The following is a 12,652-nucleotide window of genomic DNA, read 5'->3' on the forward strand; positions in this document are numbered from 1 at the left end:
CAACGCTTTTGTCATAATTGTTACTACAAGAAGACTGACTTCAAAGTTTCATTGAACAATATTGATACATGCTCACGAGTCAAATTAAATTGAATTTGACAATGTCAATTTAAATTTTCAAAAAAAGGACTTTGAAAAATAAAAGAAGAAGATTGTTCTTAATAGCACACTCAACTAATCTAGGTATTCATATTTCTCGAAATTAGCGTTTAGTACTTTCAGCTAGGTTTCGACATGGTCGAGGTTGGAGCACCGAGAATAGTTATTTTCTGGTTGCCCAATCAACCCAAATCGTGTGGATCAACTGTTGTAATTAGCCTAGACCTTCTACAAATACCTGATCCATCTTCCTTCTCTACTGTCTTCTAGTTACATCCTTTGGCCCCCATTAAATTACATTTCATTACATTCTATTTTTCTATTTTCTATTTTCAACCACACAATCTTTCATAAAATAATATTATACGTAAATCGAAAACTTTTATTTCTTTTTCAACCTCTTATTTTAAAAAAAAACTATTTCACCCCATTTTCTAACAAAAACGGGGGCCAAACGGGGCTTAATTGCTAGCTCTCTCTCTCTCTCTTTCTCAATCTAAAGCCAATCTCTTTGCTAAATGGCAACTATTACGTCCATCAAGGCCCGTCAGATCTTTGACAGCCTTGGCAATCCTACGGTCGAGGTTTGTTTTCATTCATATTATCTCCCTCTCATCACTCAATTCCATTTCTTTCCTGTTAATTTTAATTATTTCCGTCAATCTTACTATTTGAATACTCTCCCATTTGCCTCGCCTGTATCTTGATTTTATTCAATTTTTTTATTTTTACAATAATGATTATTGCACTAATAATTTGGCTTAATCGTGTTCTGATTATGAGCAATGAAAGTAGTTTTTCTACAATGTTTGATTGGTTGATTTTTTTAAGTGTAGGTTGATGTGCATCTATCAAATAAGCTCTGGACCAGAGCTGCTGTTCCTAGTGGTGCATCCACTGGTAAGATCTATTGACGTACTTTTATTGTTTTTCATTCTTTATCCTTTTGTGGTGTTGATTTGTTAATATGATATAGAGGTATTAAAGTAGATGATATATAAATAGATTTGCTAAATATTGCTTTATTTCCTTGGTTCTTAGCCGAACACTTCCATTATTGATTAAGCTTTCAGTTCGGTAAGATTCTTTCGTTCCAATGTGTTAGATTCTTGTTTTTTACACTCTCATCTCTTTCATTTCCTTTTCACTTAAAATATACAGTTTTAGCTTTGCATATCCCAATGATCCCTTGTATCTTTTGAATATAAGGACGGAACTAATTTATTTTTGTACTTTAGTAATTTATGAAGCTCTTGAATTGAGAGATGGAGGGTCAGATTACCTCGAGAAGGGTGTCCGAAGGTACAAGTTTTTAATGGCTAACTGATTAGTTTTTCTAAAGCAAATATTTTTATTTACTGATGTTTGCATACTGTTGGTATGTATATAGGCCATTAGCAATGTTAACACCATCATTGGCCCTATTCTCATTGGCAGGGTTTGTTTTCCTCAGCTATAGCATGGTTATTGTTGCCGTAATATAGGCCATTAGCAATATTAGCACCATCATTGGCCCTGTTCACATTGGTAGGGTTTGTTTTCCTCAGCTATAGCATGGTTATTGTTGTTGTAACTTTGGTTGTTTTTGGCATTTTAGGCCTATGTTATGTAACAAAAGAAACATTGTTTTCTTTAAAATACTTGTTCTTTACATCAACTTCCCCAATTGAAAAATGATGTATGCTGCTTTAATAGGATCCAACAGATCAGACTAGTATATATAACTTCATGGTTCAACAACTTGATGGAACTCAGAATGAGTGGGGGTGGTGTAAACAGAAGGTACTTTATTGTTTTAATAGTTAACTTCTGCATATCTTTGTTATATTTGTATGTGTTAATATTTTGGCCTTTTCAGCTTGGTGCAAATGCCATCCTGGCTGTATCTCTTGCCGTGTGCAAAGTTGGAGCTGCTGTTCTTAATATTTCCCCGTACAAGGTATGTTGCAGATCATTCTACCGTAGCCAACCTTTTTTCTACTAATAAGACGATTTGGACCCAAATTTTTACCTTTGGAATTATTATACATGTATGGTAAAAGAATACTTTTATAAACGATGAAAAACATAATATTTTGTGAACATGTGAGGATTAAAATTAATTTTAAAAATATACAATAAATATCATTAAAATCTTTAACTATTTAACTTATTCTTCATTTTTTAACCACGCAAGCACAATCCATTTCCGATCACCTTGAACTGCCCTTTTAGTTACCTACAAAATATTTAACATATAGTGTGAGACATAAATCTCAATAAATGAGTAATAATGAATTTTTATCTCATATTTAATCAAGGAAAAATCATACCATACATATGGAGACATGGGAATTAAAATCCAAACTTCGTGGCTATAATTCCTGTGCGTAGCGCTACTAAACTCCGGTCCTTTGAATTTACACATATAGTACCCTTATCATAGTCATAACATAGATTTTCGTATCATCATATTCATAACATAAATTTCCTTGATTTAAATAATCGCACTGCTACACTTGCTTTTTTACTTGACAATTCAATGATAGAAGAAGTGATTGTTGGAGTGAGATCCTTCAGCCGGATGAGGGATTGTGTGATTGTGTAAGAGTATGACTATATTTAATATGAAAATGACAAGAGAAAAAGTAAAAGTGTAAAGAGAAAATGATAGAAATAGAAGGGAAGAGTGTAAATAGTTGGTCATTGGTAGTCCAATATGGAGTTTATCTTCTAGTTATAATGCAAATTCTTGGACCATATGTAGAAAATTGAAAGGAAATGGCGAGATGTTAGGCATGGTCAATGCATAATTGGTACATTGTCTTGGAAGTTATCAAATCAATACCTTTATTCATGCGATCAAATCAATTGATTTGGCTTGAAACTTGGTGTAAATAATGCAAGTGGTCAAATCAATTACCTTTATTTATGTGATCAAATCAATTACATTGCTTAAATGTTGTGAATAATGCACGTGATCAAAAGTCATACTTAATCATGGCAAATTGCCATATTTACATATATTTTACACATGATTTCATCTAACTTCCAAATTAACTCTTCATTTAGGTCCTCAAACTATTGGCTAATAATCAATAAGGTCATTTAACTAGGTCAATAACTTATAAGATCATTAGACTTTAATAATAGCTCACATTAAGACCTAATTTTTAATCTAATGGCCAGTAATAAAAATTCGGGATATTATAGTCAGTCTGGATTACCCTATTAATGGCTCTCATAATTGGGAAAATACAGCTCTACATGGTGTCCACTACCTTGCACCTGATTCCCACTTGAATTGGTCAAAACAATGTAATAGGCCTTGTGCTAGAGTTTCTTAGATTTGCTATAGCCATCCATATTGTTTTCCATACATGCCATGTTGGTGGATCTATCATATGTAATTAATATGAATATTTCTTAGTACAGCACGTTCCTAACCTGGCTGGTAACAAGAAGCTGGTATTGCCTATTCCTGCCTTCAATGTCATCAATGGTGGATCACACGCTGGGAAAAACTTGCTATGTAGGTATGTTTTTCGATATTTACATGGGTTAGCTCATATATCTTAGAATTTGAGTTTCTCATCAATTTGTATTGTAGGAATTTATGATTCTACCTGTTGGAGCTTCGATAGGACCCTGAACTGATTCTAAAGCGTGGCTGAAAAGAAAAATAAAAATCTGGAATCAACTGCAATTTTATTGAATAAAGAAAATAGAACAGACTATCAGGAGCATTCGAGAGTCTCCGACTCTCCTACTAGACTCTTGATTTCTCCATGCTTCTCTACCCCCTTTTCCCTTTACATTTATTGACAATTTTCTAATTAACTCACTACCTCCCAACAACTAACGAAATAACAAATGACCTGCAACAAGAATTGATTTATGTTACTTAGTTGGCTTGGCATCTGACTTGGTTGCTTCTTCCTTCGTGTATATGTAATTATTGCTGGGGGCTTACCATCACTCACTCCCCTTAAATCCATCCTGTCCTCAAGGTGGAAGTTGGGAAATTGCTGGCGTATGCTCTCCACAGACTCCCATGTTGCTTCGAAGTCTGGCGAGTTCTTCCACTGGATCAGTACTTCAAGATCTGAACCTCCTGCTGAACTGGCACGCACCTGCAATATGGCCTCAGGTTCTATCATAGGCTGACTTTCCACGGCAAGATGTTCTAGAATATGGGAGATAGTTTGGATGATTCCTACTGCTTTCCTGAGCTGTGATATAAGAAAAATACGGTGAATGGCAGATTCTGGAGGAAGCTTCAATCTATAGGCCACCTATCCAACCCTAGCCTCGACTGCAAAAGGTCTATAGTATATGGGAGCGAGCTTTGCTGATGATCGACGAGCTACATATGTTTGACGGTAGGGGAGCAACTTCAAGTACTCCAAGTCCCCAACTTCTAGCTGGATGTCGCGGAGGTGGCCATCTGCCTGCTGTTTCATCCTTTGCTGGGCTTGTAACAGATACATCTTGAGATGTTGGAGTACTTCATCCCTGCTGATTAGCGACTGTTCAATAGACAATACTGCTGTCATTCCTTTTTCAAATGGTAGAACCGGTAGAAGATCACAACCACAATCAATCTAGAAGGGAATGTGCTTTGTCACTGTGTGAAATGAGGTGTTATACCAAAATTCCACCCATGGTAGCCACTGTCCCCAGGAGAGGGGTTTACTCGAGGCAAAGCAATGCAAGTAGGTTTCTAAGCACCTGTTGATGACCTCAGTTTGGCTATTCGTCTGGGGGTGATAAGATGTACTCCTCTTAAGCACGGTCCCTTGAGCCTGAAAAAATTCTTCCCAAAATTTACTCACGAAAATACGATCACTGTTCGACATAGATTGTGGAATGCCATGCAATTTGATAATCTCTCAAATGAAGACCTTAGCCACCATGGGAGTTGTAAATGGATGTTTTAGACCGATGAAGTGACTATGCTTACTGAGACGGTCAACCACTACCAGAATAGTGTCCCAACCTTGAGACCAGGCAGCCCTTCAATAAAATTGAGCGAAATATTAGCCCATACCTGTACCGAAATCGGTAGTGGTTGCAAGAGTCCCTGGAGAGACAAAGACATGTACTTGTTTTGCTGGCACACATTGCAACTGTCTACAAATGCCTTGACATCTTTTTTAATGCCCCTCCAATGGACATCCCATGCATTCCATTTGTAAGTTTTGAGGAAGCCTAAGTGGCCACCCACTCCAGTGTTATGATATTCCTGTAGCATCATTTCAATGAGTGGGAATGATTTAGGTGGAGCTAACTTGCCATTATAAAGCAGAACTCCTTCTACCATAGAGTAACCTATTTTTTCCTTCCATGCCTGAATACTTGCAATGATTTTACGTCCCTTGTTACTGCCAATCTGACCTCATCCATCTGCAACACTCAAGGGCTGAAAAATGCCAAAGAACTTACTGTAGGTTCCACCAGGGAAAAAAATCTCAGATTTATTCTCTAATATAGTTCGATACTGAATCTCAAAGTCGAAATTGAGAAGTTTAGTCATCCATTTCTAGTGCTTTTCACAAACCAAGTACTGTTCTAAGAGGAACTTCAGACTTGGCTGATCAATCCTTACTACAAAGTGTCTGCCAAGAAGATAATGCTGCCACTTTTGCATGGAAAACACAATGGCCATTAATTCGCGCTCATAAGTCGATTTGCGTCTAGCGCTAAGGGAAAGCATCTGATTTTAATAAGCGATTGGGTGCTGCCTTTGCATTAAAACTACCCCCAAACCCTATCCCGAGGCATCCATCCCTACGACGAATTCTTGCGAGAAGTCCGGTAGAGCGAGGATCGGGACTTCGATTATAACTTTCTTCATGTTGCAGAAAGCTTCCTCTGCTGCCTTACTCCATCTGAACCCATCCTTTTTTAACAGTTCGGTCAATGGCCAGGAGATCTTTGCATACCCCGTTACAAATCGACGAAAGTAGCCGGTGAGTCCGAAAAAACCTCATAGCTCGCGAAGATTCCTGAGCGTGGGCCAATTACACATTGCCTCAAATTTAGACTTATCTGTCGCCACTCCATTCCCTGATATAATATGGCCCAAATACTCCAGCTCCGATTGTCCAAATGTGTACTTCTCATTCGCGTATAACCTATGTTGTTGTAAACATATCAAGACAACCTCCAGGTGTGCTTGGTGGTCCTCAAGCGATTTACTATATATTAAAATGTCATCAAAGAAAACTAGCATAAATTTTCTGAGATAAAGTTGAAATACATCATTTATTGGCCCTTGGAAAGTTGTCGGTGCATTCGTCAATCCAAAGGGCATGAATAAAAATTTAGAGTGGCCCTAGTGAGTTCGAAAGGCAGTTTTCAGCACATCTTCCTGACTCATCCTTATCTGATGGTACCCTGATTTTAAGTTCAGTTTTGAGAAGATATTCTCCCCATGAAGCTCATCCAACAATTTGTCAATTACTGGTATAGGGAACCTATATGGAATTGTTACCTTGTTCAGGGCCCAATAATCCACGCAAAAATGCCAACTCCTGTCCCTTTTAACCAACAAAATAGGACTTGCAAATGGGCTACAGCTGGGTTGGATTATCCCTGCCTCTAGCATGTTTCGTACTAATTTCTCAATATCATTCTCTTGAACATACAGGTATCAGTATGGTCGGACATTCATCGATTTTGCCCCGATTTGGAGCACAATCGCATGATCGTGGGAATGCACTGGGGATAGCTCATTTGGCCAGTCAAAAACCCTGCAGTGACGTTGCAATAGCTCTGTCATCTCGTCAATGAGCTTAATTCCCTTTCCCTCGTCTTCTAGGCTCAAGCTCCTCAATTCCAGCATTACTCCTTGGTCTCCTTCTTTAAAGTTCCTGACCATCGATTTTATTGAGACCTGAGTCTTTTGTAAACTAGAGTCCCCTTGCAACAGACCGATTCTCCTTCAACATTAAATCTCATCGTCAACCTTCCCCAATCAACCTGTGTTTGACCCAGGGTACCTAACCACTTCATTCCCAAAATCAGGTCAGTATAACCCAACATAAGAGGGAGAAAATCATCCACCACCTCGATGCTCAGCAACTCCACAACTAGCTCTTTACATATTCCCCCTCCTTTGACCGTAGTACCTGTTCATTGTGACTCCGTAACTGTTGGTTCCCGTTACTAGAATGTTCAGCTTCTTCACCAATTCCAAGGATATGAAGTTGTGGGTTGCCCCACAATCAATGAGCACCACAACTGCTTGACCCAGTAGAAATTCGGTTACCTTCATCGTCCTTGGGGTGGAGAGTTCAACCACCGAGTTGATGGATAGCTCCACTACTTCATGCACCTCATTTTTCCCCACTTTAGCCCCTAATTCGATCGTCTCCTCCTCCCTTTCCTCCTCTTGAACTACAAGTACCTGCAACTTCTTTAGGCGACATTTGTGACCCGATTGGTACTTCTCATTGCATTTATAGCATAATCCTTTCTCCCTTTTTTACTGGAGTTCTGCATCGGTCAATCTCTGGTACGACGTCCCCCCTTTTTCGACTGATGGACAACGGGGGTTGGGCGTTGATGGCTTCGAAGGAGCTGCTGGAAGTCACTGAAGTGAAGTCGTGCTGTGGGTCTGAGAGTTCTAGGAGTAATTAAATGGGCTATAGGTGAAGCTATTTGTCTAGCCCGTGGTTTTAGTTGGGCCGTAATGAAGTTGGGCCTAGTCAATGGCAGCATTTCTATCCTCGACTCGCTGGGCCATCACCATGGCATAGGCCAATTCGCATGGCTTCATCATCCTCAATCTAGCTCGTATAATGTGTGTTAATCCATTGACAAAATTACATTCCAGCATTTCCTCAGGGATCAATGGCAAGGGGGCGGCCAACGCTTCAAATTGTCGTCGGTAATCCTGTACAGAGCCTTCTTGTCTTAGCCCCAGCAGCTTCTCCAACTAAGTTCCTTCTTGTGAGGGACGAAATCGCTCCAAGACCAAGGCCTTAAGGTCCTCCCACCGGGGCATGGGTTATCGACTGCCTTCCCATTGGAACCAAGCTAATGCTTCTCCCTTAAATCAAATTGCCGCCACCTCTAATTTCTCCCAATTCGACAATGGAAATCATATTAAAATATCGTTCTGATCTGAAAATCCAGCCATCTAGATTCTCACCAACGAAAATAGGCATTTCCAGCCTCCTGCTCCGGTGTTCCGCCCTCACATTGCCCTCATGGAGTTTCTTTCTCTCCTGGCTGCCACTAGCTTCTTCGGACATGGTGGAAACCTTAGGGTTACTCGTCGAATCTGAGGTTGGTTCGTGGGGGTTCTTTTTCTTCCTTTTTCTTTCTGCTTTGGCCCACTACCCCATCATCACGTCAATTTTTTCCAAAAGTGAGGTCATATCCTTCGCATACCCTCTATCTTTCCTTCAAACGATTCCACCCGATCCAATAGCATCATTTTCACCATGCCAGATGTTCTGATACCAAGTTGATGGGACCCTGAATTGATTCTAAAGTGTGGCTGAAAAGAAAGATAAAAATCTAGAATCAACTGCAATTTTATTGGGTAAAGAAAACAGAACAGACTATCGGGAGCATTCGAGAGGCTCCAATTCTCCTACTAGACTCTTGATTTCTCCATGCTTCTCTACCCCCTTCCCCTTTACATTTATTGACAATTTTCTAACTAAGTCACTACCCTCCCCCAACAACTAACAAAATAATAAAACGGCATGCAACAAGAATTTATTTCTGTTACGTAGCTGACTTGGCATCTGACTTGGTTACTTCTTCCTTCGTGTATAAGTAAATATTACTAGGGGCTTATCAAGCTTCCTCTTTTAAAGAGGCCATGAAGATGGGTGTGGAGGTGTATCACAATCTGAAGGTGCCTGATAATGTTTCAGTTCTCTCTTCCTTCATTTACCTGTCTATCAATTTCTAATCAATGGTCATATCTATTTTGAATTTAATGTAATAGAAAACTCTAGCCTGCATATATCTATGATCAAAATGCACAATTTAGGGAATATGCTATATTTTGAAGATGTAAAGAATTCTGCAATTGCTTTGTTGCGATTTTATACCTCCATTTCAATGAAGCTATATGAGTATCTACTTCCTGGTTATCTGGTATGTGGTTAGTACAAAAATAAGTTATTTCTAGGGAGCACATTATAATTTGAGGATCTCGAAAAATTCTACAATATTTATTTTGGTTTGCATTTTTATACCTCTGTACAAATATAAAATTTCAATGTTCCTAGATTATTAGGTCCGAAGCCAGTGTTGAATTGAGTTTTACATCAATCGTATTTTTGTATCCATACGAAATGCAAATTGAATCTTGCTTGGCCTATTGCTGATCTTGGAATTGATGTTCCCAATTTATGCTTTTCTATTATGTTTATAAGCTTAGGGATCGAAGAGTTTTTCTTATATCTGTGACATCTGACTATTAGGAATGGGTTTTCTTTGATTTCAGGGTGTCCCATTTTGCTGTTTTATATGTCTATATGCTTAGGGTCAAAAAGTTTCTTTCGCATGTGTGATGTCTGGCTTTTAGAAATTGGTTTTCTTTTATTTCTGGCGGTTCTAAATTGCAGTTTTTATACATCTAAAAGTTCAGTGTCGATGAGTTTCTGTTGCAAATATGAATTTTTGATTTTTAGGAATTGGTTTTCTGATTTCGGACTGTCATTAAAAAGAAATATGGTCAAGATGCCATCAATGTAGGGGATGAGGGTGGCTTTGTTCCTAACATTCAGGTCAATCGGTGTGTTATGTTTGAATAAACCTTTTGCTTGAGGTTTATAATATTCAAAGTGAATCTTTTATGTACTGTAGGAGAACAAGGAGGGTCTTGAACTGCTCAAGACAGCCATTGATAAAGCAGGTTCCACAGGAAAACTTTTTCTAAACTTCCTTGACTTTATTGTTTAATCACCTGGTGAATGGGTTAGAACTTAAGTTTCATTATGTACAGGTTGTCATTGGAATGGATGTTGCTGCATCTGAGTTTTATGGATCAGAAAAGACTTACGATTTGAACTTCAAAGAAGAGGTAAGTTCTTAAATTGCTTAGCTCCATTTGATTGCATTCTTGAATAATATGTTGTATCCGAGGATGTCAAGAATGCATGTGGCGGTTATCTCCATGCTCTGTAGCACAGACACTTCATAGGATAACGTGTCCGTGTCCAACACGTATTGGATGTGTGTCGGACACCGACACTCATCGAAAACTCCACCATGCTTATTTTTCTTTTTTAATAATATTATACATTTTTACCTAAAAGTTATTAGTAAATAACAATAGTTAGTCATATTTGAAAGATTTCAACAAAAAAAATTAATGACAAGTGTAAAACTAAAATTTACAATACAAATGAAGAGTTTTAAAGAATTTAATCAACGTATCGGTGACATCTCGTGTCGGTACATTTTGAATGATACTTTTTGAAAATCAAGTGTCAATGTATCCGACACGTATCATGTCAGACATACGTGTCTGTGTCCGTACATCATAGTCTCCCTGTGTGCATAATAGTTCATTCCTAACTGCTAAGATTTTATTTGACATTTCAATTTTATTACTTTGTCTTTGCAAAACAATAATGGCTCACAAAAGATCTCACGTGACCAGCTCAAAGATCTGTACAAGCCATTCATATTCGGGTACCCAATTGTATCCATTGAAGATCCATTTGACCAAGATGACTGGGAGCATTATGCCAAGCTTACTGGTGAAATTGGTGCTGAAGTACAGATTGTCGGAGATGACCTTTTGGTCACCAATCCCAAGGTGATGGGTCCAATACCTTAAAAATGATCAGAAAACATTATTTCGCTGGCTAATAAAATTTAGCATATCTTACTATGCTATCTTACTGCTAATTTTTGTGTGCAGAGAGTCAAAAAGGCAATCAAGGAAAAGACCTGCAATGCTCTTCCTCTTAAGGTATCATGAAATATCTATTTGATCTTAAGTGCTTGAATGGTCTCTCTTGAATTTTTTGAAAATGTAACAACGGCGTGTTTAACAATTTCAATTAACTAACAGGTTAACCAAATTGGATCGGTTACTGAGAGTATTGAAGCTGTAAAAATGTCTAAACGAGCTGGTTGGGGAGTAATGGCAAGCCATCACAGGTATGAAAATTATACCTTGTTATATGGTGGGTATCTAGGGTGAAAGGGAATATTAGATTTGACAATCATTTTTGTTACTGGATGCAGTGGAGAGACAGAGGACACTTTCATTGCTGATCTCTCTGTGGGTTTGGCTACAGTAATCTTCTGTCAGATTCTACTAGAATTATGTTTTCCTTAGTGGTCTAAAATGCTGACTTTTTTCTGTGAAAAAATTTATCAGGGCCAAATTAAGACTGGAGCTCCATGCAGGTCAGAACGTCTTGCAAAATACAACCAGGTAACTTTTTCATGTTTTTAAATTCATTAATTGCGGGTTCATATTGGACTGGTTTGCACTAGAGTTGATGATAAAAAGAAGTTAAATTGTGTCTATTATCTTGTACAATTTTAATGCCGACTTGATCCCGTGAAAAACATTCCTATCTGTTCCAACAACAATTAATAGGACATTTTCCTAGTCAAATTCTGATTGTCCATGGTCATCCCTCTCGTTCTTTCCTTATATGTAACTATGAAGTATTGCACGATATTATCTAGGTATTTGATGGTCATTTGTTGCGTACAACTCTTGCGAATTGAAGAGGAACTTGGGTCTGAAGCTGTATATGCGGAGGCCAAGTTTCGTGTACCTGTCGAGCCCTATTAGATCCAAATAAGTCGTGAGCTGATGATGCGTGTTTGCAAGATGAATTCTTACTTTTAGCAGAATAAATAAATCTCGATGTAGGGTGATCCCAAGATACATGAGACGTGTTTTTCGGTAATCAAAATAGCTTTCTTCCGAACTCAGAAACAATTGAAATGACTGATTATGTCATCTCATTTTATACTTGTTTTGTAACTAGGAAAATGCAGTTTTTAATAGAAATCTATCTGGTTATTTGCGAACTTATTTTTGTTGATGACATGAATGTTTTGTTGCTGGCATCTGCCACTTGTGATCATATGAATGTTTGGTAACCATTTTAAAAACCCTCATAATAAGATTTAAGGAAAATAATAAAGAGAGAATCCCCCATCATAAAATTAATCAAGGGTACAGGGATGTCTGAATAGGTTTTGATTTATAAGCATTTTCCCTCAATAGCTCTAATAATACTTTCAATTGATCAATTGCAATTCGGTTTATCTTCAATCTTTATCCCTTGGTCCGAGTTAACTTTTAAATATTTGTAATTAGTCTCTGAACTTTGGAATTTTTCAATTCTTTTTTTTTCCCGCCACTGTTTGGCCAATTTTCACTTCTTTTCTTCTAACATCACTTCAAATAATTAAGTTTTGCCCAACAAATATATACGAGAGATTCAGAGCCCGTTTGAACCACATTCTTTGTAGAATGAGAATGAAAAACAGAGCTGTTATGGGCTCCACACCAAAAATAGAAATTAAAAAATGGTGACTTGATTCGATGGATAACGATTATATTTTTCAT

The 12,652-nt window shown here is 37.9% G+C and overlaps 1 protein-coding gene across 9 annotated transcripts; it reads left to right on the forward strand.

Annotated features, from left to right (window-relative positions):
- Nucleotides 1-554: 554 nt before the first annotated feature.
- On the forward strand, nucleotides 555-12,110 carry LOC111386136 (enolase 2-like). Of its 9 annotated transcripts, none has more exons than XM_023010578.1 (15): nucleotides 555-683; nucleotides 936-999; nucleotides 1,338-1,401; nucleotides 1,490-1,537; nucleotides 1,795-1,881; nucleotides 1,958-2,038; nucleotides 3,514-3,614; nucleotides 8,886-8,953; nucleotides 10,052-10,129; nucleotides 10,676-10,870; nucleotides 10,976-11,026; nucleotides 11,129-11,217; nucleotides 11,305-11,356; nucleotides 11,441-11,497; nucleotides 11,758-12,110. In XM_023010578.1, the coding sequence occupies exons 1-15, from the start codon at nucleotides 618-620 to the stop codon at nucleotides 11,797-11,799; spliced, it is 1,143 nt and encodes a 380-aa protein (XP_022866346.1). In that variant the 5' UTR covers nucleotides 555-617; the 3' UTR covers nucleotides 11,800-12,110. The 9 variants fall into 9 exon arrangements, with proteins under 9 accessions (XP_022866346.1, XP_022866343.1, XP_022866349.1 ...); XM_023010575.1 differs by having other exon boundaries at nucleotides 11,786-12,110; XM_023010581.1 differs by having other exon boundaries at nucleotides 11,305-11,341.
- The last annotated feature ends 542 nt before the right edge of the window (nucleotides 12,111-12,652 follow it).

This window comes from Olea europaea, unplaced genomic scaffold, assembly GCF_002742605.1.
Source record: "Olea europaea var. sylvestris unplaced genomic scaffold, O_europaea_v1 scaffold343, whole genome shotgun sequence".
In the NCBI taxonomy this organism is placed as follows: domain Eukaryota; kingdom Viridiplantae; phylum Streptophyta; class Magnoliopsida; order Lamiales; family Oleaceae; genus Olea; species Olea europaea.

What these genes read in the sequence shown, in the direction of transcription:
- LOC111386136 (XM_023010575.1), top strand. Translation starts at nt 618, where the DNA reads ATGGCAACTATTACGTCCATCAAGGCCCGTCAGATCTTTGACAGCCTT. An exon ending in TTAATATTTCCCCGTACAAG is followed by an intron (nt 2,039 to 3,513) that starts GTATGTTGCAGA and finishes TTCTTAGTACAG; the next exon opens with CACGTTCCTAACCTGGCTGG. An exon ending in GCAATGCTCTTCCTCTTAAG is followed by an intron (nt 11,027 to 11,128) that starts GTATCATGAAAT and finishes ATTAACTAACAG; the next exon opens with GTTAACCAAATTGGATCGGT.